At 37.8% G+C, this 24994-nt stretch overlaps 1 protein-coding gene across 6 annotated transcripts in view; it reads right to left on the reverse strand.

Moving 5' to 3' along the window:
* TMEM260 (transmembrane protein 260) overlaps positions 1–24994 on the reverse strand; it is a 59219-nt gene that overhangs the window by 14465 nt on the left and 19760 nt on the right. For 4 of the 6 annotated variants that reach the window (XM_059695131.1, XM_059695146.1, XM_059695151.1 and 1 more), the window contains exons 4-11: positions 18502–18679; positions 17071–17184; positions 14347–14526; positions 11931–11971; positions 8041–8124; positions 6818–6932; positions 5455–5624; positions 2574–2745 (exon numbers count right to left, since the gene is read on the reverse strand). In XM_059695131.1, the coding sequence (XP_059551114.1) occupies positions 2574–2745; positions 5455–5624; positions 6818–6932; positions 8041–8124; positions 11931–11971; positions 14347–14526; positions 17071–17184; positions 18502–18679 (1054 nt within the window). The remainder of the gene's footprint in view (positions 1–2573; positions 2746–5454; positions 5625–6817; positions 6933–8040; positions 8125–11930; positions 11972–14346; positions 14527–17070; positions 17185–18501; positions 18680–24994) is intronic. The other 2 variants (XM_059695139.1, XM_059695160.1) reach the window with 2 other exon arrangements.

A 24994-nucleotide genomic window follows, 5' to 3' on the forward strand; every position in this document is an offset into this window, starting at 1 on the left:
CTAGGCTTCAAAGATAAAAACCTTTTGGCTAAATTATCTGAATTTATTAGTATCTCCAAATTGATTACATATGCTGACATTTAAAATAAATCATTAATATCAGAAAAGTCATTTTTCTTAATTCTATAGTTAATATATACTTAGCTATACTTTTATTTGTACAGATTTTCTTTTTCTTTTTTAAAGAAAATACTCCTGGTCCAGCCAGACTAATTTTAATGTAAGTGTATACGGCAAATATTCACAGAATACTTATTTTTTATTGATTTCAGAGAGGAAGGGAGAGGGGAGAGAGAGATAGAAACATCAATGATGAAAGAGAATCATTGATCGGCTGCTTCATGCATGCCCCCTACTGGGGATTGAGCTGGCAACCACAGGCATGTGCCCTTGACTGGAATTGAACCTGGGACCCTTCAGTCCACAGGCTCACGCTCTATCTACTGAACCAAACTAGCTAAGGCACAAAATACTTAATGAATTTGATTTTATTACCTAATAGTTTGTTCTTGGGATATTAACATTAATTAAATACCCACAGTGTGCTATGACATTGTTTCTCATTTAATTCTCATAACAACCTTATATGTGAGAACAATTGTATCTGACTAGAGGCCTAGTGCACAATTTCGTGCACTGGTGGAATCTGGCTGGCCCACCCCGATTGGGGCCAATCAGGCTGGCCAGCCACAGGCAGTTGGCCAGCCGGCCCCACCCCCTGGTCAAACTCCTGGTTGAACTCCCAGTCAAGGGGACAATTTACATATTAGCTTTTTATTATATAGGATACTGTGAATGCTCACTGAACAGCAAGTACCTTCTTCTTTCTCACGAACACAATCCTGACTTTGATCAGTAACCAGGGCAGCAATATGCTTGGGTCTAGTCATTCCCCTTTGTTGGTGATAGGTTAGGAGTGGGCATATGACAATTTTGGTTAGTGTGGCCCAAATGGAGGTCTGCTTGGGGCTTCTGGGACACATGTTACTCCCAATAGAGAAAGGGGATGGGGCAGGCCCTAGAAGAAGTCTGTGGCTAGGTTTCATGATGTGATGTTTGGAAGAGGGCACCCATCAGGTCAAGGTACCTGCAGAGAAGCTGCCCCAGTACACAGACATCACTGAATTGCTTATAGTAACCTAAAACCAACTATCTCCAGACTACTTGTCATGTGAGATTAAAAACCCCATAGTTTAAACTACCTTAATCAGGTATTTTGCTTCTTGCATTCAAAAATATTCTATGTTTATATGATGGCCATTTCCATTTTATAAATAAGGAAACAGGCTCTGAGAGAGAAAAAAAATCATTAGTTCCATGTCACATATTCAAGAAGTGATGAGGACTTGAATTTTGGTCTAGTTAACATTGAAATCCATACTTCTCAACTACGTATAGTAGTTGCCAACTCAAACAGTATTTTTTTTTATTTATTTTTTTTATTGCTTAAAGTATTACAAAGGGTATTACATATGTGTCCATTTTATCCCCCCGCCCTAGACAGTCCCCTAGCCTCCCCTATTCCCCAGTGTCTTATGTCCATTGGTTATGCTTATATGCATGCATACAAGTCCTTTAGTTGATCTCTTACCCCCCTACCTCCTGCCCCCCAACCCTCCCCGGCCTTCCCGCTGCAGTTTGACAATCTGTCAAACAGTATTTAAAACCATACTGTGATACCATATTATCAACAAATAACCTAGCTTTTGTCAGAAGCTAGATTGAAGATAAAATTAATCAGTGTACTAGGTATAGATGTAAACTGCTTATAAAAATGTATCATTTGTAAGTTTCCCTATATTTGCAAATCTGTTTATAAAGGTTTCTCCAAAAAAGTTTGTTATTCACTAACTCAACAAAATTTGTTAAATAAGTAATGCATCTAATAATTTTCTCAACCAAACTAATCATAGTATATTTTTTAAGATTAAGAATTTCTCTTTTCCTATGACTGCTCTAAAAATAGATATATTTGTTCCCTTTTAAGTATTTATGATTTAAATAATAAATCTTATAGTTTAAATATATTTCTTCAGTTCTAGAAGATTTACTTCTAGGACTTTTCACAAGTCCTTTCTGACCATATATTTTGTATATGATCAATAAAGTTCACACAAAATTCTATAGCAGAATCATGGTTAATAATTTCTATTTTGAGTGAAATGTTTACTTACCTGCAGTATGACTTATTTTATATTCAACCTAATTTATTCTAATCCCTGGGCCAGTGGGAAGTGTTAATTTGTATATAAAAGAACAATTTAAAAATAAATTTATAATAAAATATTCCCATGGTTTGTCATGTGAACTAGAGACGTAGTATATTATTTGAATATAACATGAAACACATTCTTAAAATGTGTTTTAACATTAAACACTCAGTTTAAATAATGCAGAGGCAACTCATAGGACTTACACCATTAGTTAAGAAATAAACAAAAGAATATGATATATATTCTAAGAGTGATCAAGATAACTGTACCCATACACTGTTAAAATAGTTTTTTTTTTAAAAAACATGTTTTTAAATGATTACAATTACTATATTCTCAGTATATTTTCCATATACTCACTTCCTGATCCACTAATGAAATGTCTGGCCTCAGTCCTTCACAATAATGCATATAACGGAGAGAATTTCCTGGCAAATCTCCTCTGAGTAGGATAATTGCATCATGAGGCATAGAGGCTAGAAGGTTCTTCGCAAATTTATCAATCACATAGTTGGTCTTTTGGTCACAAATGCTAAATAAAAGAATAAAAAAACACATTAAAATAGCAGCATATTGCTTCAGATTTTATAAGACTGGGCTTATTTTCTGCCTCATTCCTTTCCCATCACATAATCTATATTTAGTGCTTCAAAGTATTCAAATTTATATTTTCCAACAACATGCTTATATTTGAAAGTGAACACTATCATCTGAATAAAAAGGAACTAACTGTGCACTTGAGAAAAAAATCAATGTATTGTTTCAATTCTGGAATTATAATCATTTTCATAAAAAGAGAATCAGTTAGGGCTCAAGAATAAGACCTTTTACTTTTCCTAAAAGTGTATCCAATTTAACTAAAAAGAAGTAAGGTTTCTGATTCCACCTGGAATTTAAGGTAATTTCATGTTAATTCCACTTAGTGCAAAGGAATATCCAGAAATGCAGAAAGAAATCTGCCAGTTTGTAGCATAAATTGGGATGCCCTTTGTCTGACCCTTGCATGCCAGATTGACCCTTTGCACCACTTCCTGAGCTACAGGTTCCCTGTGTTTCTCTCTCCCTTCCAGACTAAGAAATCATTAGAGAATGGGACCAATGAGAAGAGAGGGAGGAAGGGAGGGAGGAAGAGAGGGTTGAGTTGTTACTTCTCTCCAGGCATTATAACAAAAGCAGTGCAATTCCCTTCAATGATGAAGTGAAGGTTCTAACTTCAAAGAAAAACTGGCATGAATTCTGAGCACTTCCCATAAAATAAGAAAAAGACTACAAAAGCAAAAGCATCAAAAAACTGAGCAAGCAATGTCCTTCCTGGTCTCCTCAGGTCTATTACATTTAATGATACTGAGAAACACAGCCGAAACTTGAATCGGTAGGCTAGTCTCACAAAGCAAATAAGCCCTTCCAGGAACAAAATATTATCCTTGCCTTTGTAACGGATGCAACTCTTTCCTCCTATGATCCCCTACTTTGCAGGATGATGCTTCACATTCACCACCCAGCAGTGTTGCTATCTATTCCATTCACCGGGGGCAAATAAAAGAATCAAAACAAAATAAAGCCACCCAGCCTGTGCCGACATCCCTGGTGTTGAACCTGGACTGCCAAAAGATCCGAGCCAGAAGACTGGGATAAAAACAAGGTTGGGTAAACACACACAAGGGTTGGCAAACCCTTCTGAGCTAGCTATGGAGTTGGGTCTGGAATCCCACCAGGTGTCTGCTGATGCAGTCTTCCTAACACGGGCTCTTCCCAGGTATTATAAAGAACATCAGTTCTTAAAGCTAAGTTGACAGAGGAAATTTAACCTTGTAAAATACCAATCAAATCTTATTACAAAACTCCCATGGACTCTTCCACTTCTGTAATGTTTACTCAATACTGCTGGAAATAAAAAAATTATCATCTAAAACTTGGACATCTTTTAAGTTAGACTGAGATTTTCATTAGCATGATTATTTAAAAGATTTTGAAAAATACATACAATACTAATAATGCCTAAGGGTTAAAGAAGCTTTTAGACCAAGCATGTCAAACTCAAAGGCTAACTCGGGCCAAATAAATAAGGTTTAAGTTTATGTGGGCCGCAAAAAAACAAAAGCTTCAATTTTCATAGAAATGTAGGTTTATTTCAATAGAGACACACTGAATACAAAGGGCTGAAATAAATGATTAATCGTTAACATACATTTTAATAAAAATTAATTAATATTTTTCTTGAACATTAAGTTACCAGACACAGAATAACTGCACAAATAAGCATAACACAAATAAACCTATTTTTCTTGTTCTCTGAGAACGAAATATTTTTTGTTGCGCACACCAAACAAGTCAGTCCAAGATTAATGACATGGCAGTCGGCTGCTAAAATATCCACTGCTAGTATTAGTGGAGAGAAATGGTGCACCTGCGCATAAGGCACGTAAGGGAAATGAATGCAACACGATTATAGTAATAAGTCATTAGTGAATGTTGTAGCTCGTTATTAATAATTATGTATAACAATATTATAAAAATTAAGTTATGAAATTTTTACTAAAACATTTCTTACATACCGTTATATTGGCTGGGCCACAAAAATATTCATTGTGGGCCGCATGAGGCCCGTGGATCGTGAGTTTGACATGCTTGTTTTAGACCTTTACTTTAAAACTAGAGGCCCAATGTACGAAAACCATGCAAGAGTAGGCCTTCCTTCCCTCAGCTGCTGGCACCAGCTTCCCTCTGGCACCCAGGACCTGGGCTTCCCTCATAGCCCCAGCTTCATCCAGAAGGTCATCGGATCTAATTAGCATATTATGCTTTTATTATTATAGATGATTAATATTCACTTCTACAGTATGAACTAGGTTAGGACCAGGTACTACTCAAAAGATGAAATCTTTGAAACCTAGAGTGAATTACTTTAGGGCATACAACAATGCCCAAATATCTTTACTCTCTAAGTGGTCTTTTACATCATGGAATTTTACACATACTGCAGACTCTACAAACTCTCTCCAGAGTTCCTTAGAGGAAAATACACAAATGGTTTACATGCACCACCCTGTTTGCAATGCCCTGAACTACATATCACTCATGCTGAGATTCTGGTTCAAAAGTTTAAGGACCACAGCATTCAGACCAAGCTGTCTCACTCTGAAAAATGGTGGAAGGCGAAGATGAAATAAAGTTCTAGAATCTAAATATCCAAACATCTCTGGCTTGAGCGCTACCTTTCATAAAAATAACCACTTCCTACCTGTAATTAGAATATATTTGGTAAATTACAAAAAGAGCTGCTGAAAGCCACTCCAGATACTGAAAGCCTTTGATGTTCAGCACTCGGTTACTTTCGGAAACCAGTGTGGCCAGCCCGATGCCAGCAAGGACTGCCACCACAGCATTGCTCTGCATCCAGAATCGCTCCACCTGCGAAGAGACAAGCAAGGTGACTGATCTGCAATCAATCTGGTACTTATATATCTTATAAATATACTGCTTACACCTAGTTGCTTATGCCTGCTGTCATTCAGGTCTTGCTTACTGACTTCCCCAATCCAACTTCATGTTACTTTAGTTTTCAATTTTCAAATATTCCTTCCTCCCAGTTTGATATGTGACGCTCCCTTTTGGGACCCACGCATCCTTTTCGGTACGATGGACTTGGCGTTGAACTCCTGCAATATGTAAAGTGGGAGAGGTGGAAAAAGGCGTTTGCCTCACTCCTGATGTTCCCGTCCATGTACAGAAGTGCTGTTAGTTTAACACTCGCTGCCCTCTCACTTATTTCTTCCTGCAGGACCGTATGGACTGAGGTTACTGGGCAAGTTGGGAGCTGGGGCTGGACCTGCATTGCCCAGTGGCAGACTCTGTCCCTGTGGCACCAGTGGGATGGAGTGGGGTACAGAAGGCCTGGCCTGTGCAACACTACCTGTGACTGGTGGGTAGGTGTGTCTACTAGTATTGTGGATGCAGAATGAGGAAGCCCCCTCGCTCACAGACATAAACCACATTCTCCAACATGAGCATTATCAGTGATAAAGGTAATTCTACTACTTGTTATCTTGTTCCTCAACTGATTCTGAACTCAGGTGATTAAATAGGATACTATCTACTGGGCCATATGAACACATAAAAAATTGTTTCAGCTGTTAAGAAAGAGTTGTCTACATTTACAGAGTTTCTACTACGGAGAATCTCAGAAATGGTAGCCAGTTAAAAACAGAAATGTGGTTGCTCTTTTGCATAGGCCTGGACAAGTGAGGTAAGAAATAATAAACTGTGTTGATAAGAGCCCCCAATTACAACTCATATTTCTTTGCTATTTAGAAAAAATCCAGGAAAAATACAGTAGTACCTATATCTATTACACACATAAAATGCCTAACTTAAATCTACCTTACATTTATTTTTCTATTTAACTATTGTGTTAACTAAACAATGCATTTTTACCGAAAGAGGCCTTTGCCTTACTAGTTCAATAATTTAATTTTTGATTATTATAATGCACACATAATTTTATCTATTTCTGAGATAATCTGCTTTTCTACAAGATTCATGAGACAAACTGATATATCTTTTGACCAGAAAGTTTGTGAAGAATATATCTAAATAAAACTTACCACACCCATGAAAAGTGGTTTTGAAATATCTAAATTTGCCCTCCAAGCAAAGAACAATGAATAAATGCAAAGCATTCCAGTAAAAAGCCACACTAATGATGTGTTCTGTCTGTCCCTATAAAAAATTAAAATAAATCCAATATTATTTGTGTACAAGAATACCAATACTACTATTACATAGTTTTAAACTATAGGAAAATATTTGGAACTCTAAAACTTTCCATTTTTAAGTAGGACTAAAGAAGGATCTCAGTGTTTCAAATCTGAATTGGAATAGATAACCAAAACATAGTCATAAAATACACTGTCTCTATATTCTAGACAGCTAGGAAATATGCAGCAAAAGATACAAAGTTAAAATTTGCAGAAGAAGTACAAATTATTAATCTTGTTAAATTAAAATGTAATTAACAAATGCAAAACAAAAGGATAATTTCATGCCCCAAAATAATAAAATGACAAATCTCAATAGTATTGGCGAGAATGCGGTTGCATGAGAATGTATATTGGTACAGTCTTTAAGAAAAGTTAATTTGATAATATATATCAAGAGCCTTAAAAATATTCACATTTTGACCCTATAATGTGACATGTAGGCATAAATCTTTAAACAATAACCAGAAATGTGGATAGAGATTAATCTCTAAAAATGCTTTGGTATCACTTATAATAGTGGACAAACTGGAAGCTATCTGAAGATCCTGAAATAGGAGAATATTTCATTATAAAGACATTTAAATGATTTTAAATATTTTTATGGTATAGGGAAATGCTCACAATATAATGTTAGGTATTAAGGAAACAAAACTATATATATATATATTTGATGGGCTAAAAATTAATGAAGGTTAAGAGTGATTTTTTTTAGTTTGTTTTTTTATCATTGGAGGTTACTTTTATCTTTAGAGGAATTCAAATAGTTGTTTGCTTCTTTTGTAAAGCAATAATAATTGGCTATGGGCAGAGTAAGGGATCAAACCGAAGTTTAAGACATTAAATGACTCGCCTAGTTAGACTGTAATACACTGCTCAATCTTTCAAAATCACTAATTTATAATGAGAACAAAAACTATCAAGAAAATAATACATATTTGCCTTCATAGAAGTGGTTAAATTTATTTGAAATATAAAATACTAGTGGCCGTGTTCTACAATGACATATTGAAAATATGAATTTAATTAATAAACATGGGAAAAATAACAGGAAATATTATATTACTCACCTTCTTACTAAACATATATTAGCCCAAACTGCAAGGGCTTGGATGTTGAAGGAGAGTTCAGTCCTCATGTTTGTTATTTGAGAACTGTAAAAGACAATCGAACTTATTGTTGACAGGAAACAAATTTGGTTAATTCCAAATAAAACACTCTTTGTAAAATACATCAGATTATGTACTGAATAATTTTTTAAAAATATATTTTATTGATTTTTTACAGAGAGGAAGGGAGAGAGATAGAGAGTTAGAAACATCGATGAGAGAGAAACATCGATCAGCTGCCTCCTGCACACCCACTACTGGGGATGTGCCCACAATCAAGGTACATGTCCTTGACTGGAATCGAACCTTGGGCCTTTCAGTCAGCAGGCCGATGCTCTATCCACTGAGCCAAACAAGTCAGGGCTGTACTGAATAATTTTAAGGGATGAAGTCAGACTGAAAGTTATTTTTTCTTCTTTCAAATTTGGGGGGAAAAGTACTTCAAGAAAGAGTTAAACAGTTCTAAGATATTTTCCAATTGTAACATTTGATTATCAATTTATATAATTTGGGATAGCATCAGAACAAATAATTTTTCAGTGTTTGTGATACTAGTATACTGTATAGATATTATAAAACAATTTGCATTCCTGATTGGCTTGATAAGAAGTCATCTGAAATGGGTTTCTGAACTTCTTCCTGGCCTCCAGTGATTAGCAATTAAAAACAAAATTAATTCAAAGCATTTTTTGGAGATCCAATCATGAATTTAAAAAAGGACAAGAGAAATGATCTCCAGCCATTCATTTCTGGGTTACCTTTTTCCTTAAAAAGGTTTCCTTGTTTTCTATATTTGGTTCAAAAAATGTTCAAGGAATCTCTGAGAAATGCATCATTTTTCCTTATAATTACACTAAATTCTTCCATTGGCTTCATAAAACTAATTAACAAGCATTTTCCAAGTGGTATCTGAGCTCTAGCAGTCTCCATTTTTTGAAAAATAAATGATTCGATATACCATCTAAAAGAACTTTCTTCTCCCTACTGGCAATTTTACTGGAGAAAATGTGATGCCATAATTATGGAAACCACACAATGTGTATTTTACTAATGGAGACTCATCAACTACAGGAAGACATCCTTACTCGTTTTCAAATACACTTAAAAAATTGATTCCAGCATGAGGCCCATTTCAAGCCATTCTTCAAAAGGAACGAAGTCAGCCTCAAAATTAATTCTTGGAGATATGTTGCTTAAATGTAAGCTCTAAAACATGGTCACTGCCTAGGGTTAGATTCAATAATTTCCTTGTACAGGATTGCAATTTAGAGATACGCGTGGGGAAAGAATTTAATTTACTCGACTGGCAAAGGGTTGATGATTAGGTTCCATCATTTTGAAGGATTTTCTAGTAAGTTAATTATGAGTTCCCTTTCTCAACACTCTTGTCCACCTGAAACAATTAAACACTAGAAATTCTCTTAATCAGAGAGTATAAGGATTATGCCTCCATTTTTACATTATAATCTTGTCCAAACAAATAGTGTAAGTGGTCATCGTTTTTGTCAGGTCTTTTTTCTGGGTGTATAGCCAAACTGCTATTATTTCAATGTAAAAGGGGCCTACAATTACCTAATAGATGACTTTTATGTGCAACTTATAAAAGTTAGATGTCTAGTCTAGGGTTGCTCTTGAGAGTTCTTTGGAGTCCATGTGGGATTTGTTAAAGCAAATACACCAGTAATCCTGAGTGTGATAGCAACCCCGAAAGGTAGGTAAAAAAAGAGCAGGCAGTGGGTCTTTGACACAGAGCACAGAAGGAGAAAGTAAAAGCCCCGAGACACTAGCAAAGCTGTCTTTAGCTTTAAAAGGGAAACTGAGCTTCTTTGCTGTCTCCCCAGCAAAACAGGAAAGTGGGCTGTAAAAGTCTTAGACATAAACAGAAATATTTAAAATCAGCTGTGAGAACCATCAAAGGTTATATACAAATAATTGGTGGTAGGAAAATGTTTTCAAAATAGAGTATAAAATGAAAAACAAAAGGCTAATAAATCAGTATGTACAGAGGTGGACAAAAGTAGGTTTATAGCTATTAGTATGCAAAAGTTTATTCTTGTATTATTATTTTTCCATATAAAAAACTATAAGTCTACTTTTGCCTACCCCTGTATATTATGAGCCTATTAAAAAAACAAATATATTAAAAATATTGGAAGAACAGAAAAAAACACAAATGGATTAATAACAGTGATTACCTTTACATGCTGGAATTACAATAATTTTCATTTTTGTATTTTTGCTTAACTGTATTTTCTGAACTTTTCATAATAATTTTGTATCCTTTTTTTAAAAAAGAAAAGGAAGGATGAAAGAAAAACAAGCTAGCAAGTAAGATAGAAATTCTGGCCGAAACCGGTTTGGCTCAGTGGATAGAGCGTCGGCCTGCGGACTGAAAGGTCCCAGGTTCGATTCCGGTCAAGGGCATGTACCTGGGTTGCGGGCACATCCCCACTGGGAGATGTGCAGGAGGTGGCTGATCGATGTTTCTCTCTCATCGATGTTTCTGACTCTCTATCTCTCTCCCTTCCTCTCTGTGAAAAATCAATAAAATATATTAAAAAAAAAAAAAGATAGAAATTCTGAGAACCTATGAAGTGATTTATATATAGAGTTGAAATATTCTCGATAATTTACATAAAAAATTTTAAGTTGATTTTTAGAGAGAGGGAAGTGGGGGGGGGGGGGGGGGAGAGAAACACTGATAGGAGAAACATTGATCAGTTGCCTCCTGCACGTACCCTGACCAGGGATCAAACCCACAACCTACGTATGTGCCCTGATCCAGAACTGAACCCCTCACCTTTTGATATATGAGATGATGCTCCAACCAAGTAAGCCACACTGGCCATAACCTGCCCATATTTTTTAAATGGTTTTCAAATTAATAATTAGAATCCAAAATTAATAATTATAGCCGAAACCGGTTTGGCTCAGTGGATAGAGCGTCGGCCTGCGGACTGAAAGGTCCCGGGTTCGATTCCGGTCAAGGGCATGTACCTGGGTTGCGGGCACATCCCCAGTGGGGGATGTGCAGGAGGCGGCTGGTCGATGTTTCTCTCTCATCGATGTTTCTGACTCTCTATCTCTCTCCCTTCCTCTCTGTAAAAAATCAATAAAATATATTAAAAAAAACCCACAAAATTAATAATTATAGATAACCTGAGTGTTATAGAAAACTATTCTTCCCTAATTTCATATTGAAAATATTAAAAAAATATTACAGGATTGGTATGGATATTTTCCAAGTTGTCTTTATTTGTGTAGATTTTAAAGCAAATATTAATCCACTTTTTCAAAAAAAGCTAATAGATAATATAGATAAAATATATTTGCTTGAGCTGGCTTTAATAAGATTGAATGTTAAAAAATGTATGTCAACATAGAGTTTAAGGATAGTCTACAGGAAAAGTCTTAAGAGACATTAAATAAACTAAGCTCTAAAGAATTAAAAAAGCATAGCTCACTTCAAGATAACAAGAAAATAATTGTTCATGTTGATAAATACTATGTTATAAAATGTCTGTGGAAGAAAGAAGATAGTCAAAATCAGAACAAAGCATGAACTTTATTAATAAAGGAACACTACATTCGAAGCATTTTAGTTTTATAGGTTCTATGTAGTCTCCTAATAGCCCCATTCATTGTTGGATTTATTGCTCATTTTCAGTTTTCTCTTATTGAAGGAGATAGTAGAATACTTGACAATATGCAAAACAACTGCCAATTATGTGGCTGAAAACTACTCACAGACATACCACTTTACAAAAAGAGAAACTCAGAAATACCTCAAACCATTCAAAGGAACAAATAGAGAATTCATTTTAAAATAGTTCCAAATATTACATACTCACAGTAAAATTTCAGACATACTGGATCCTATTTCAGATTTAGCCTAAACATAAATGAGAAAAGTTTATTTGCATAAGCATTAAACTAAAGCTCTGCTAAGCTACCGTATTTAACTATCTCCATTTAAAACATACAGGCTTTAAATATACAATGCAACATTTCTCTTCATTCCAACTCTTTACTTCAGAGCCTTACTGAATTTTTATAGCAAAGTCAGTGAAACTAAACATGAACATTGTTTAGGAAGAAATTCAGAAATAATAATTGGCTAAAAATCAAACTATTCCAGCAGAAATGTCTAGCACATTAATGAATTAATAGTCTTTACTCTTAGAATCTCTTTAGGCTCTTTTTTGGGGCACTTTGATTAGAGCTCAGTATCACTTGTTAGTCTATAATTTCACAATTGTGTGTGAATTATACAAATTTCAAATCTGAAATGGTCCTCAAACAATACTTTAATGGAATGACCAATATAAGTAAACCAGATGTGTTAAATGCTTAAGTAAAAAAAAATTATGCTTTTATTAACCTATTTTATTATTAAACTAGAGCCCCAGTGCACGAAAATTCGTGCACTCGGGGGGGTGGGGGTGTCTCTCAGCCCAGCCTGCACGCTCTCACAATCTGGGACCCCTCGGGTAGGGTCCAGTTCCATCACGACATGGCTGTGGTTCCCTGGTCCTGCGGACCTGGGGGGGGGGGAGGGGGTAAGGGGGAGGAGAGACTAAGAGGCCAGTCCAATCGCAGCATGGCTCCAGTTCCCCAGAGCCTGCGGGAAGGGGAGGGACCAAGATTCCTAGATCGCAGCATGGCTCTGGTTCCCCAGAGCCTGTGGGCAGGGGGAGGGACCAAGAGGCCAGTCCGATCGCAGCATAGCTCCGTTTCCCGGAGCCTGTAGGCTGGGGGTAGGGAACAAGAGGCCAGTCCGATGGCAGCATGGCTCCGTTCCCACAGCTCCCTCCCGCTACCACGCAGCAATCGGCCAGGGCCCATAGCTCCATCCAACCGCCGTGCCACGGGCAGACAGGACCCAGGACTGACACCCACCACGGGCGGCTAGGACCCAGGACTGACTCCCACCGCTGGTGGCTGGGATCCAGGATTAACTTCCGCCGTGCGGGTCGGGACCCTAGTCTGTGTTCGGTTGTCCTTCCGGATGTTTAGGTTGTAACGGACCCTTGCTCTTTATATATTAGGATATCTTTAACATAGAAACAACATATCAATACACATAAAAGCTGAAGCGACCCACCGACTGGTGGGCTGGTTGCTATGACCACCAGGGAACAGACACTCAACACAGGAGCTGCCTCCTGGTGGTCAGTGCACTCCCACATCCAACCTCCCGTGGCCAGCCAACCTCCCGCGGTCCCTCCCCCTGGTCAGCCGGCCCCTATTGGCCCCAATTGGAACTGGGCAAGATGGCTCCGATTGGCCCCAATCACTGGCCAGGCCGAGGGACCCTACCCATGCACGAATTCATGCACTGGGCCTCTAGTATAATGTATATTTAAGTGATAGTTTTTAAAAATCTATAGATCTACCATTCATTTAAGAAACAGAACTACATGAATACATAAGGTATCTCACACAGCCTGGCCTTCCTCATCTCCCATAAATTTTCTAAAATATGTAGGTTTACTACTTTTGTATATATCCTTGAGAAATAGATTGTTTAATTTTTGCATGGCTTAGAATTTTGTATAAATGGTGTCATATAATATGTATTCTTTTGAGATTTGCCTTCTTAAGACACAAAAAGCACAAACCATGAACGTCTGATACAACTGTCTATATTAAAATAAAAACCCATCTGATTATCTTTTTATTTTTCAAATAACCTATACGGTAACCACTTTAGTGTTTTCCCCTAATATGTTTTAAGAAAAACAAGCCCTTTTGACCTTCTTTAGGACATAGTAAATTTTACACACTTAGTGAAATTATATTTTATAAAGCCTTTACACATAGGCATTACACTAAATACTAACATGAACACTATTCATCATATATATAAAAAGAACGTTTTGGTCAAAGTAAATTAAAAATCGAGTTTTCTTTTTCCTTTAATCTTTTCAGATATTTTAAATTACAGACCAAGAGCCCAAAGTGACCCCCAGCACTACGGAAATGCTTCCAAGTGCTGGCGGCAGAGCCTTTTGAATGCTTGTTACCCTAAAATACATTCAGGATATATAACGGTATAACGTCAGGTTAAGGGATCCCATTTTTTTCTTCTTACATATATTAAAGGTCACATTTCAATGGGCAAATTTGTTCCATAAATAACTGAAATAAAAATTCTACATACTGCCATTGACAAACATTGTTTTTTTCTTTCTTTCAATCGAGGTCCAGGCAGAACACAGAAGTTTTGCCACTTATTCCTTAAAAGAGCTTTAAGTATAAATTTACCAGATTGAATGTTCCATATTCTTCCCTGAGAAAATGAGTCAAAAATCCCAGCACCGTTGTCTGGTCTCCCCAGGTCCAGCGGGCTTGATTGAGGTAGGATGAGATAGGAAGATAGATGTAGGGCAGCAAACCAGCAGAGAAGCACAGACTCAGCTTCAACACAGAGCCCCGGGAGAGTTCCTGCATCAGAGCACAGGGTGTTGTACGACAATGTTTATCCTAGTAGATTCATCCTGGAACTTCAAGAACACATCAAGGAAAACATCAACTATGTTTACTCAGCACTGATCTCTCAATTTATATGAAGTCACCACAGAATACTATGTTAAACCTTCTGATTACCAGGGATTACTAGAAAATTGCTCAGCCTGAACTCCTTTGCATGGCAGGTGAAATCTGAGTGAAGCAAATAATTTTAGCGAAGACCCTTAAGTACCATTTTTATTGCATCTTTTAAAATTAAAACCATGTCATGACATGCAGCATTGCAGAGATAACCCAATTGGAAGTGATTACGCTGTTCAGTTGATTATGAATATGCCCCCAAATATTGTCCTAATGCAAACTCATTTCATCACCTTCATCAGGAGTAGACTTTAGCTATATGCTCTATTATGATTATACATTATAATATGAATCTTTCTACAAGATTTTAGGTCATATCATGGAAATATTTGGCACAAATGAAGCTAGCTTTTAAATAACCTCCCAGCTCACCCAAATGCTCTTTATCCTCAATTTACATATAGAATGAAGTACTAAAGGAAATGTGTTGTTCTATATAACAAGGTTGCCTCTATAGAGAATATATTTCTCATTTGCACACCTCTAAAATGAAGGATAATATTGACAAAATCTTACAAAGATTAAGTCCAAAAGAATTCTGGTGTACTACTACAAAGATTCAAATAGTGTTCATTGTAGTAATCGGGAAAGGGGGTCTCTTACAAATATCATCATTGGAAATTGCCAATTTTTTCTTTACAAAAAAGGGAAATTCATATGTGACAATGGATATAAGAATCAAGATTCACATTCACCAGACATACAACAAGCAGCTGACTTATATCAATATTTTCAAATAAACATTCTTACTTGATTATGGAGTGTTTTTATTATAGTGCTGATTTGCTATTCCTAAAGTGGTAATGAGATACATAAAAAAATGACAGCATGAAAAGAGTGTAAGAAGTAACTAACTGAACAACATGCCTTTGCTATTCTTAAAAGCAGTCTTAAAGAAAGTGAATGCTTGCATTTTGGCAGTTTCTGCATGTTCCAGAATGGCAAGATGCAACTGCTGCAGAACTTTCCTTTTGTGCAGGAAAGAAACAGGAAACAGTTGCATGAAAGCTATCCACAGGGCCCAGGAGAGTGGTTCCATGTCCTAGCTGCGCATACACTAGAATCACCTGGAGAGTTTGTAAATATCAGTGTCTAAGCCTCACCCTGTATACACACACACACATAAATATATATGCGTAAACACACAGATACATACATTAATATATAAGGTGTCCCAAAAAATGTATATACACTTTAACAGCTGATAGCTGAATTCTGAAAATAAAATGTATTTTAATAAACATGCTTTATAATTATTCAGTGTGTGTATGCATTTTTGGGACACCCTATATGTACACACATATAAAAACACATTCACTCTTTCAAAGCTTCCCAGATCATTCAAGTGAGCAGCCAGAATTGGAACCAACTGACTGACTCAGGACTTCTTCCTCTGCCTCAAATCCAACTACCCTGTCTCTCCATTGGTAGACCTTATTTTCTAGCCTCTTGTTATTTAAATAATGGAAATGACAGGTCCTTTGAAGAGTCTTTCTCCAAAAATTTCATCCTTCATCAGTAGCTGGCCTCAGTATAGGGCCAACAGGCTCTCAAACCAGCCTCCTAACTTGCCAGCTCTGAGTCCTGCATGTTTTACACAAAGCGTGGCCTCCCCTCTCAACCATCTAACACTTGGTTGTCAGGTTCATGCCAGAGGACGCACCTCTCAGACATCTGAATGTACCTTCTCGGACGTCAGACACCTGACTAAGAGTGACACCATTAAGTTGGTAACATAGATCATTCCTGACTTCAGTCCCCTCACAAAAAGACCAACCAGCAGCTATCCATAGACAAAACACCATTGTGCAAGTGCCCGAATCCAGGCCGAGGCCGAAGCCTGTCCCTGGAACACAGACTGAGAAGGACTGCGTTGGAAGCGACTGCACCACCCCTCCGGTGGGGCCAGCACAGCACTGCAGGAGAGGACGCCCTGGGGCTACGGCTTCCCAGTGGACGTCCAGCTCCTCCGGCATTGCAGGATGCTTTCCAGGAAGCCTCCTTGAGTCTCACCTCATGGGGACCACTGGGGGCATTTGCAGGGCTCAGCTGCTGAGGATCAGACAGAGATGGAGAAGGGAAGCCGGGCTGACAAAGCAACCAGTGCTCAGATCTTGGGAAACTGCATTCCTGCTGCCTGAGCAGAGATCCCAGCCATTCATAATCCATAAGAAAATTACAAAATAGGCCAGATGCCACTGTAATCAATACGGCAGAATTTTTGTCAAAAATCCTATTTTTTCAATGTTGTTAGGACCTAAGGTAATTTAAACAATATATAAAACTGAAAATAAAAAGTAAATTCCCATGGTGACATATGTTGTATTGGGCCTAAATAAAATATTATGAACTTTCATTTTTACAAAATTCAAAACCTACCTTCTCTTTGCAAAGTCGAAAGAGAACCCATGGTATTATGCACAAAACATAGAGTACTATTGTGTGCTGATTACATAAGCTAAGGCCACAGCAGAAAGCACCAATTTTAGCTATCTGAAAATAAAGTAAAAATAAAAAACAAGTTAAATATTCACCTAAAACTCTAAGTAAGCACAATAGTAAAAAACTATTCTGTATATTAAAATTAGGCATACCACAGGTCAGATTAAAAATCAATTGCTTAGACACAAGCAGTCAATTTTTACCAGTCACTAATATTTATCACCACTATTTTTATTAATATTTTTCATTCTTATCAAAGCATTTCAGTTTAACCTTAAATAATTGTCTTCAAACTAAATTTCAGAAAGTCCTGTATGAGGACTAGATAAGTCCTAACAGTAATAGGATGCCATATAATTCTTATTTGAACAAAATCTGTAACTAAAATTCAACAATATTTGCTTTACTTTTTCTCCCAATAAATTAAATAAGTGAACTATAACACTATTTATTTAAAACCTGGTTATCAATGGGTGGTGTTTTTACTTTTTTTTTTGAACATGCATTATTTTCAGAATCAGAAAAAAGTTTATTTTAAACAACAAAACTCTAATAGTATCGCAGATGTGTTACGGAAGCCACAGATAACCACAATGGTTTTTTTGGTTCTATATTCCCTAACAACACAATGCTGCCTATAGAGAGATGATTTGACATTTTCCAATGTGTAGACTGTAAGCTCTTAGGAGACAGGCTTCCTTCAAGCTTCAAATTATCTTGAAGATAGTGCCATCATAGAATTCATTGTAATCTCTTCTGAACTACTTCATTCTTACATTTGGTTCTCTCCTCTTAAAAAGTACAAATTTGGGGAGAGGTCAACAGGGAAAAAAGGAGACATATGTAATACTTTCAACAATAAAGAATTTAAAATTTTTTTTAAAAGTACAAATTTGATCCTTTTTTTTGGAATTGGGTAATAAGTCACTCTACCAGAATTGTATATAATTTAAAGTGGTAATTTAAAGTGGTCAGTCTAGAGCTTGGCATATTACGATCTTTCTCTCTCTTGCGCGCGCGCAGACACACACACACACACACACACACACACACACACACACACACACACACACTATGGTGGAATTAACCAACAAGCCTATCTTTCCCATAGGAATCAAAGGGGATTTCAGAATTCCCTCCTTCTCCAAAAAACTTGTGAACTCCAAGGGGGGAAAAATCCCATGTTTTATAAAGTCTCTCATGGTCCACAGTAAAAGACCTGAGAATATTTTCTCTCTCAATATGCCTACATTACCTTGACAGTAATCAGAACAGATAAACAATATCTAAACCAAAGTTTAAAAGAAACACGGCATCTATCTAAAAATAAAAACCCAAAGTGACTTCACTGTGCTCAAAATAGGTTACCTTTGATCTTTCTTTTGCGGTTGCTGCCTCCTCGAAATGTACAGTAAGAGCCATAAGCAGCCCCACAAACAGATTGTTTAAGCTAAAAACCTCCGCTCCGATGGACCACTGCCATGTTAGACGAGAAAATGAAAACACCCCCGCAGCAAGGATTCCTCCCGCATGTGAGCCAGAAAGCCTGCAAATATAGATAACATGAAATCTTCTTTCCCAACAAAAAGAACTGACTTTATTCTCCTTTTTATAACTGTAGCAGTGGAAATTATGACAGTCACCCAGCACTATCCCAACACACTACATGGTTAATACATTCCTCCACGTAATAATATTCTCCAACAGATTTTAATTACAAGTCCATATGTTAACCTACTAACACAAATGAACAAACCTGCTTGGTATCCTGTGGATGACATGAGGTTTAGTTCTCAGATGTAACCTCTAGGGTTCAAGCCAGTTCAGAAAGCCTGAAGAGTTAGTAGCTAGAGCAGCGGTTCTCAACCTTCCTAATGCGCGACCCTTTAATATAGTTCCTCATGTTGTGGTGACCCCCAACCATAAAATTATTTTCGTTGCTACTTCATAACTGTAATTTTGCTACTGTTATGAATCGTAATGTAAACATCTGATATGCAGGATGTATTTTCATTGTTACAAATTGAACATAATTAAAGCATAGTGATTAATCACAAAAACAATATGTAATTATATATGTGTTTTCCGACGGTCTTAGGCGACCCCTGTGAAAGGGTCGTTCAACCCCCAAAGGGGTCACGACCCACAGGTTGAGAACCGCTGAGCTAGAGAGATAACCTGTGTCATTTTTCTTCCTATATCCACAAAGCATGATGGTCTGGTTAAGACTGAAATATGCTTAATTGTAAAAATTAAGGAAATGGCAAAATATCTGTTCAGGAACCCTCATTCTCACTCCGCGGGAATGTTTGGATCCAGGTACTTTCTATACTCATCTCCCAACATATGGCGAAGCATCTCTTGGTCACAATATTTGGCGATTTTAAGATCTTGTTAGCTAAGTGCTTAGTTTCTCATGATTTCTTCTTTACACAGAGTTGAAGTTAAAAACAATATATTTTCAAAGAGAGGAACAGGTATGGGAATTTGAATAATGCAGAAAGAATCAAATGCTGCACTTAGATGCCGGGGTCCAACCCCAGCAGGTCCAGGGGTTCCCAAAGGCGTAGACGGAGTCGGCGAAGAAGGAATGACACGGAGACAGTGTTCAGTTGATCAGCAGCCTAGCCAGGATCTCCAGCCAAGTTCTGGTCTCGATCTCCAGAGAGGTTCTGCTTAGGATCTCCAGCCAGGTTCTGTCCAGGTTCTCCAGGCAGGTCCAGTCACCAGGTTCTAGTCAGGCTCTCCTGCCAATCTCCGCAGTCAGGTTCAGTCCAGGATCCCCTGCCATGCTCTCTCGCCAGGCTCCGCCTCCAGGCTCCGAGGCCAGTCCCTGTCCAGGATCCTCCGGCATGCTCTCACCAGCGAAGTTCTTCTGTCCCTAGAGAACGTTCTGTGTAGGTTCTGTGCCTAGGCTCTGTCTCTTTTGGTCCTGTCTTCCAAGCCCTGTCTCCTAAGTTCTGTCTCTGAAGTTCTGTCTTGTTACATCTGTATTTATACCAGTTGATTCAATCCTATCAATCTCTATTACAAAGGTTAGGGCGTTTCTTATCTCCATTCCAGGGAGTAAAGATTATGTAGCTTAAGCATGATTGTTTGTAGTGATTAACTACCCGGCTGGCACTTAGTTAAGGAGTTTCATCCCCTCCCTGACTTCAGGGAAAAATTCCTACCTGGGGAAACAACCTTTCTCGGAGAGGTGATCTTGGTAAAAACACACAGCGCTAAGGGGAGCAAACATATTAAGAACCGTATGCCATATATGCCAGGTCCCTTGAAACAGCAAGCATGGACCGGCTCCCGGCACTTAGAAACAAATTCCTCACCCCCCAAATGCCAACAAGAGCCATACATTTCAAATCAGTCAGGAATCTGGATGTCAATTCAGACATGATTCAAGACTGGTAATATGGTTGAATATACTAGTGTATATCAAACCAAAACAACTTCCTATTTCACTGTAAGTCTAAAGCTATGAAAATTAAAGCAATTGTAAATATGTCTAGCAAGTGTTATAAAATTCAGCAGGCACTTCTGTTCTAATAACTTTGATTTATATGACCCCACATCATTACTTGTTAATTGTATTGTTTTGTATAAAAAATTATGTAGTAATTCTATGGTTCATAACCAACCATTATAGGGAAAACCGTTACTAACAGTCTAACCGTATCTCCCTTTACACAGATTCATTACAAAGGGAAAAGTGGTGACTCTACAGTGGCAGACCCCATCCTACCCACATGATCAAGGTTAACAGCCCAGTAATGGAACAAACACAGTGTATCTATGATATTCCTACAAAAAATTCTTTACCTAAGTCTAAACATGAGGGAACAAACTCAAATTGAAGAACACTCTACAAAATAACTGGCCTGTATGTATGAAAAAATTTCAAGGTCTTAGAAGACCAAAAAAGCCACGAGGAACTTTTTAAGGAATTAAGGAGAATGAAGGGATATGACAGTAGAATAAAAGGCACAATCTGGGATTTTCTTCTGCTATAAAGGGCATTATTGGGACAACTGGAAAATCTGAATCAAGTCTATAGATTAGACAATAATGTTGTATCAGTGATAATTTCCTGATTTTGAGAACTGCACTGTGGATACATTAAAAAATGTTCTTGGTTTTAAGAACCACACTCTGAAATAATTAAGGGTGAAAGGGTGCAGTGACTGCAACTTACTCTTTAAAGGTTAAAAACAAAATGATACACACAGAAACAAGGACAAAGCAAATGTGGTAAAATATTAACGTTTGGGGAACCTGGGTGGAGGTTATACAAAGACTGGGCTACTCCTGCCACTTCTCTATAAATCTGAAATTATGTCCAAAAAAAAAGTTAAAAAATAAATCAATAAACTCCAGAAATAATTTGCTGACATTTATTGAGTTTTTTGCCTGCCATGTGCCAGGTATTGTTCTAAGTGCTTACCTTATATAAATTCATTTAAATAGATACTATTTATTTCTTTTCAAATAAAGAAACTGAGGCCAAGAGAAGCAAGGTGATTTTTCCAAGGCCAATGGCAATTAAGTAGCAGAACCAGAATCCAAACAGTTCGTAGCTATTTAGTGCCATTACATTATGGAGTAAAAGGTGGCTATTTTAGTTTTAATGCCAAATAATTCATTCTATATTAATGATATAATGTACTTTATTGGTTAAATATGTACTCCCCTGGAGTGAAGAATAGAATAAAAATTTTATCAGTTATTAGAATTGTGTTTATTTCTCTTTCATCAAAACAACACACTATCAGCTTGAATGGTGTTCAACATCTCTCAAGACTGGTTTTAACACTCCACCACACACACACACACACACACACACACACACACACACACACACACACACCCGCCCCCGAAAGGGCAATTAGTCAAAGTTTAAAACCGTCAGTTAATTAAAGAGAACTGAAGAGATGACAGTCCTGATATGTCTGCATCCTCAGGAAGAAATCTCAAGACTCATTAATCTATCATGATTTTTAACACGTTATTATGCTCAGGAAGACATCCTAAAGTGTTTGAATTGTTGACATTAATTATTGGAATAACTGTCTTTTCACATATTTGATAAGGTTTTAAAAATTGAAGAGTAAGATAAAATGATAAACTTCAGTGATAAAATTTATCCAGTTACCTTAGACTATTACAATTACTTATATACATTAGCATTTTATTGAAGACTAATTGTACATCAACAAGTTCTATAATCTGAATTGCCAACTCCCCATGCCAAGGTCAGGATGGTTTTGCAAAGAATAATCCATAGATTCTTAACACCCAATTTTCCTTGGTATCAGAGAAATGATTTATTAGACTACTGAGTATGGTTATAGAAGAGAGGTAACATCATAAAACCAGTAATGGAAATCAAACCTATAATCTTGATATTTTTAGTATTTCAAATGAGCTTGCTTAGAAATCAAACTAAGTCTTACCAGAATTTGGGTTGTAGTCCTAATATAAAATGAAAACAAACGGGTAATCTAAAATCCCTTTCTATGCTTGAGGGATTCCCAGCTAATGAGGCATAGCCCTCTCCTATTATACATGCTGAGAATACAAAATACTTTTCCAGCCTCCCTTGCAGCTAGAGCATGAGTGTATGACTTGGGCTCTGCCTATCAGAAGCACCCATTCCATTCTTTGACTTGGAAACTGGTGAGGCGAAGAAGCAGGGATGGGGACAAAATACATTCAGGCATGGCTGGTGGCATTTCTCCATAATTTCCATAGAAAATGACGGCAGCACCTTCAGGGGCAATGTTCAGAATCCAGGTCAGCTGGTAGTGTGAGCTGGGGTGTCTGGTGCCCAGAGAGGACAGCTAATGTTGTTTTCACTAGTGACTAGAAGACCATACCTGCCTAGGACTCTGGATGTTTCAGGCTCAGAGCCTGGTAATCCAGCCTGGCTAGAAATTCCCTGGGCTCTCCAACTTCCTTTTCTTTTCTTTTTTTTTCAATTCTAGATTTGAGTATTTCCTTTTGTAAAAAATAGCTTTATAGAGATAATCCATTTAAAGTGACAATAAAAGGTTTTTAGTATATGTTATAAATCAAACTGTGACTGTCCCCTAAAACACACACACTTGAACACACTGCCTTTAAAAGTTTGCTTTATGCTTAGATTCAGAATCTGTTGACACTGACCACATAACATGTACAGATGAGTGGGTTAGGAAAATAGAGATACTTTACAAGCTGCAGAGGGATATATAATGAGGACTCGTTGGTAGCACTCTACGCTCAGCAGCGGCTAGAGACTGCAGACTGTGGATGTGGAATGGCAGCATCAGTCTGCATGGCTGCGGCCTGAGCCAGGGTGAGGGGCTTCACTAGGTAGGTAAGTCAGAATGGCAAGATGGAAAGAGAGTTAAAGGAATGAACCATGGGGCCTGCATTAGAGAGGGAAGTAAAGCCACAGGTGGCAGGTGGAGGAGACAAAAAGGATGAGCACAGGGTTCTCAGGCTCAGTTCAATGGGAGGCAAGTGTAGGGGCATCAAGGAAATGAGCGGCCTGACAGCTGAAGTCCTGCAGGGAGTGAAAAGTAGGTTGGAGAAGGAGACATCAAACTGTTGAAGGATGCAACCGCCTGTTAAATAAGACTGGACTCTAATGGAAGTTTAATGTGAAGCTGTTCTCAAAATCTTAAAATTTTCATTAGAACTAAGTATTGGTCCTGAAGACAAGCCACACATGAGTAAATCTGCAGGGCGCTGCAGTGTGGGAAGACAGGTGTGAGCCCAGTGCCACAGCATCGCATGCGTGCCAGCAAGGGGCTGGAATGCCCATGTCAGTGCACAGCAAGCTGAGTCTGTGCCTTGCTGACAAATCAATGATGTCAGCAACGGTAAGAATGAGGACTTTCTGAAGACTTTGGAGAAGGTCTTCAATTTATTCACTGACTCTATAAGTAGGCAGTCTCCTTATATTGTTCAAGGCATATTGCATTATCTGAGCATGCTTCCTTTCACCTTCCTGGTCAGAGATAACTGACTAAAGAGCAAGCTGATGTCAGGATGCTCTCATAAAGGGAAGTTTCAGGGCCATGGCTAAGCACAGTGTTAGCCTCACAGGGTCCACATCTGCAGCCTCTACCCTCCATTCTCACCCTACCCCTCTATGGACATTGCTTTCGCCAAGGTCCCCAGTGACCATCTAACTGCCTCATACGATAGGCTTTTGGGATCTCTCTGCTGTCTTGATTACTGCCCCAGCCACACTCTACTGAGCTGACATCTGGGACCTCACATCCCTCTGGTTTTCCTTCTATAGCTTTGATCTGCCTCCTGTGTTTTCTCTGAATGGCTCCTATTCTTGCACGAACTCCTTTAAAGTCAGTGTTCCCCAAGATTTCATTACCAGGCAATTGTTCTTCTCACTCTACTTACTCTGCCTGGGTGGCTTTATCTACTCTCTTGATGTCAACTGCCAGCTACAAACTGAACAAACCAAACCTTTAGCACTGCCTCTCCCTTAATTTAGGACATACATATCTCTGACTGACTGCTGTACACCTCACCACAAAGCCACTCCAACTCTGGATGTCCTGGAGAATTTCAATGTCAACACGTGCAAAACTAATTTCTCATCCTCTTTCCTAAAATGGCTCCTGCTCTGAGGTTCTTTTAGTGATTTTCATTATCTACCTAGTTATCTAAACTAAGAAACCTAGGACTCACCATCAAAACTCCCTTCCCTCTCTCCCTGTTGAACACATCACACCCTGCCAATTTTACTTCATAAACATTTTTAAAAACTCATCCTCTTGTCTCCATCCATATCACCACTGCCCTATTTCAGCTATTACATCACCTCAGGCTCACACCAATGCAACAGCTTTGTATACTG

The sequence above is a fragment of the Myotis daubentonii genome, chromosome 1 (genome assembly GCF_963259705.1).
Source record: "Myotis daubentonii chromosome 1, mMyoDau2.1, whole genome shotgun sequence".
Lineage (NCBI taxonomy): Eukaryota > Metazoa > Chordata > Mammalia > Chiroptera > Vespertilionidae > Myotis > Myotis daubentonii.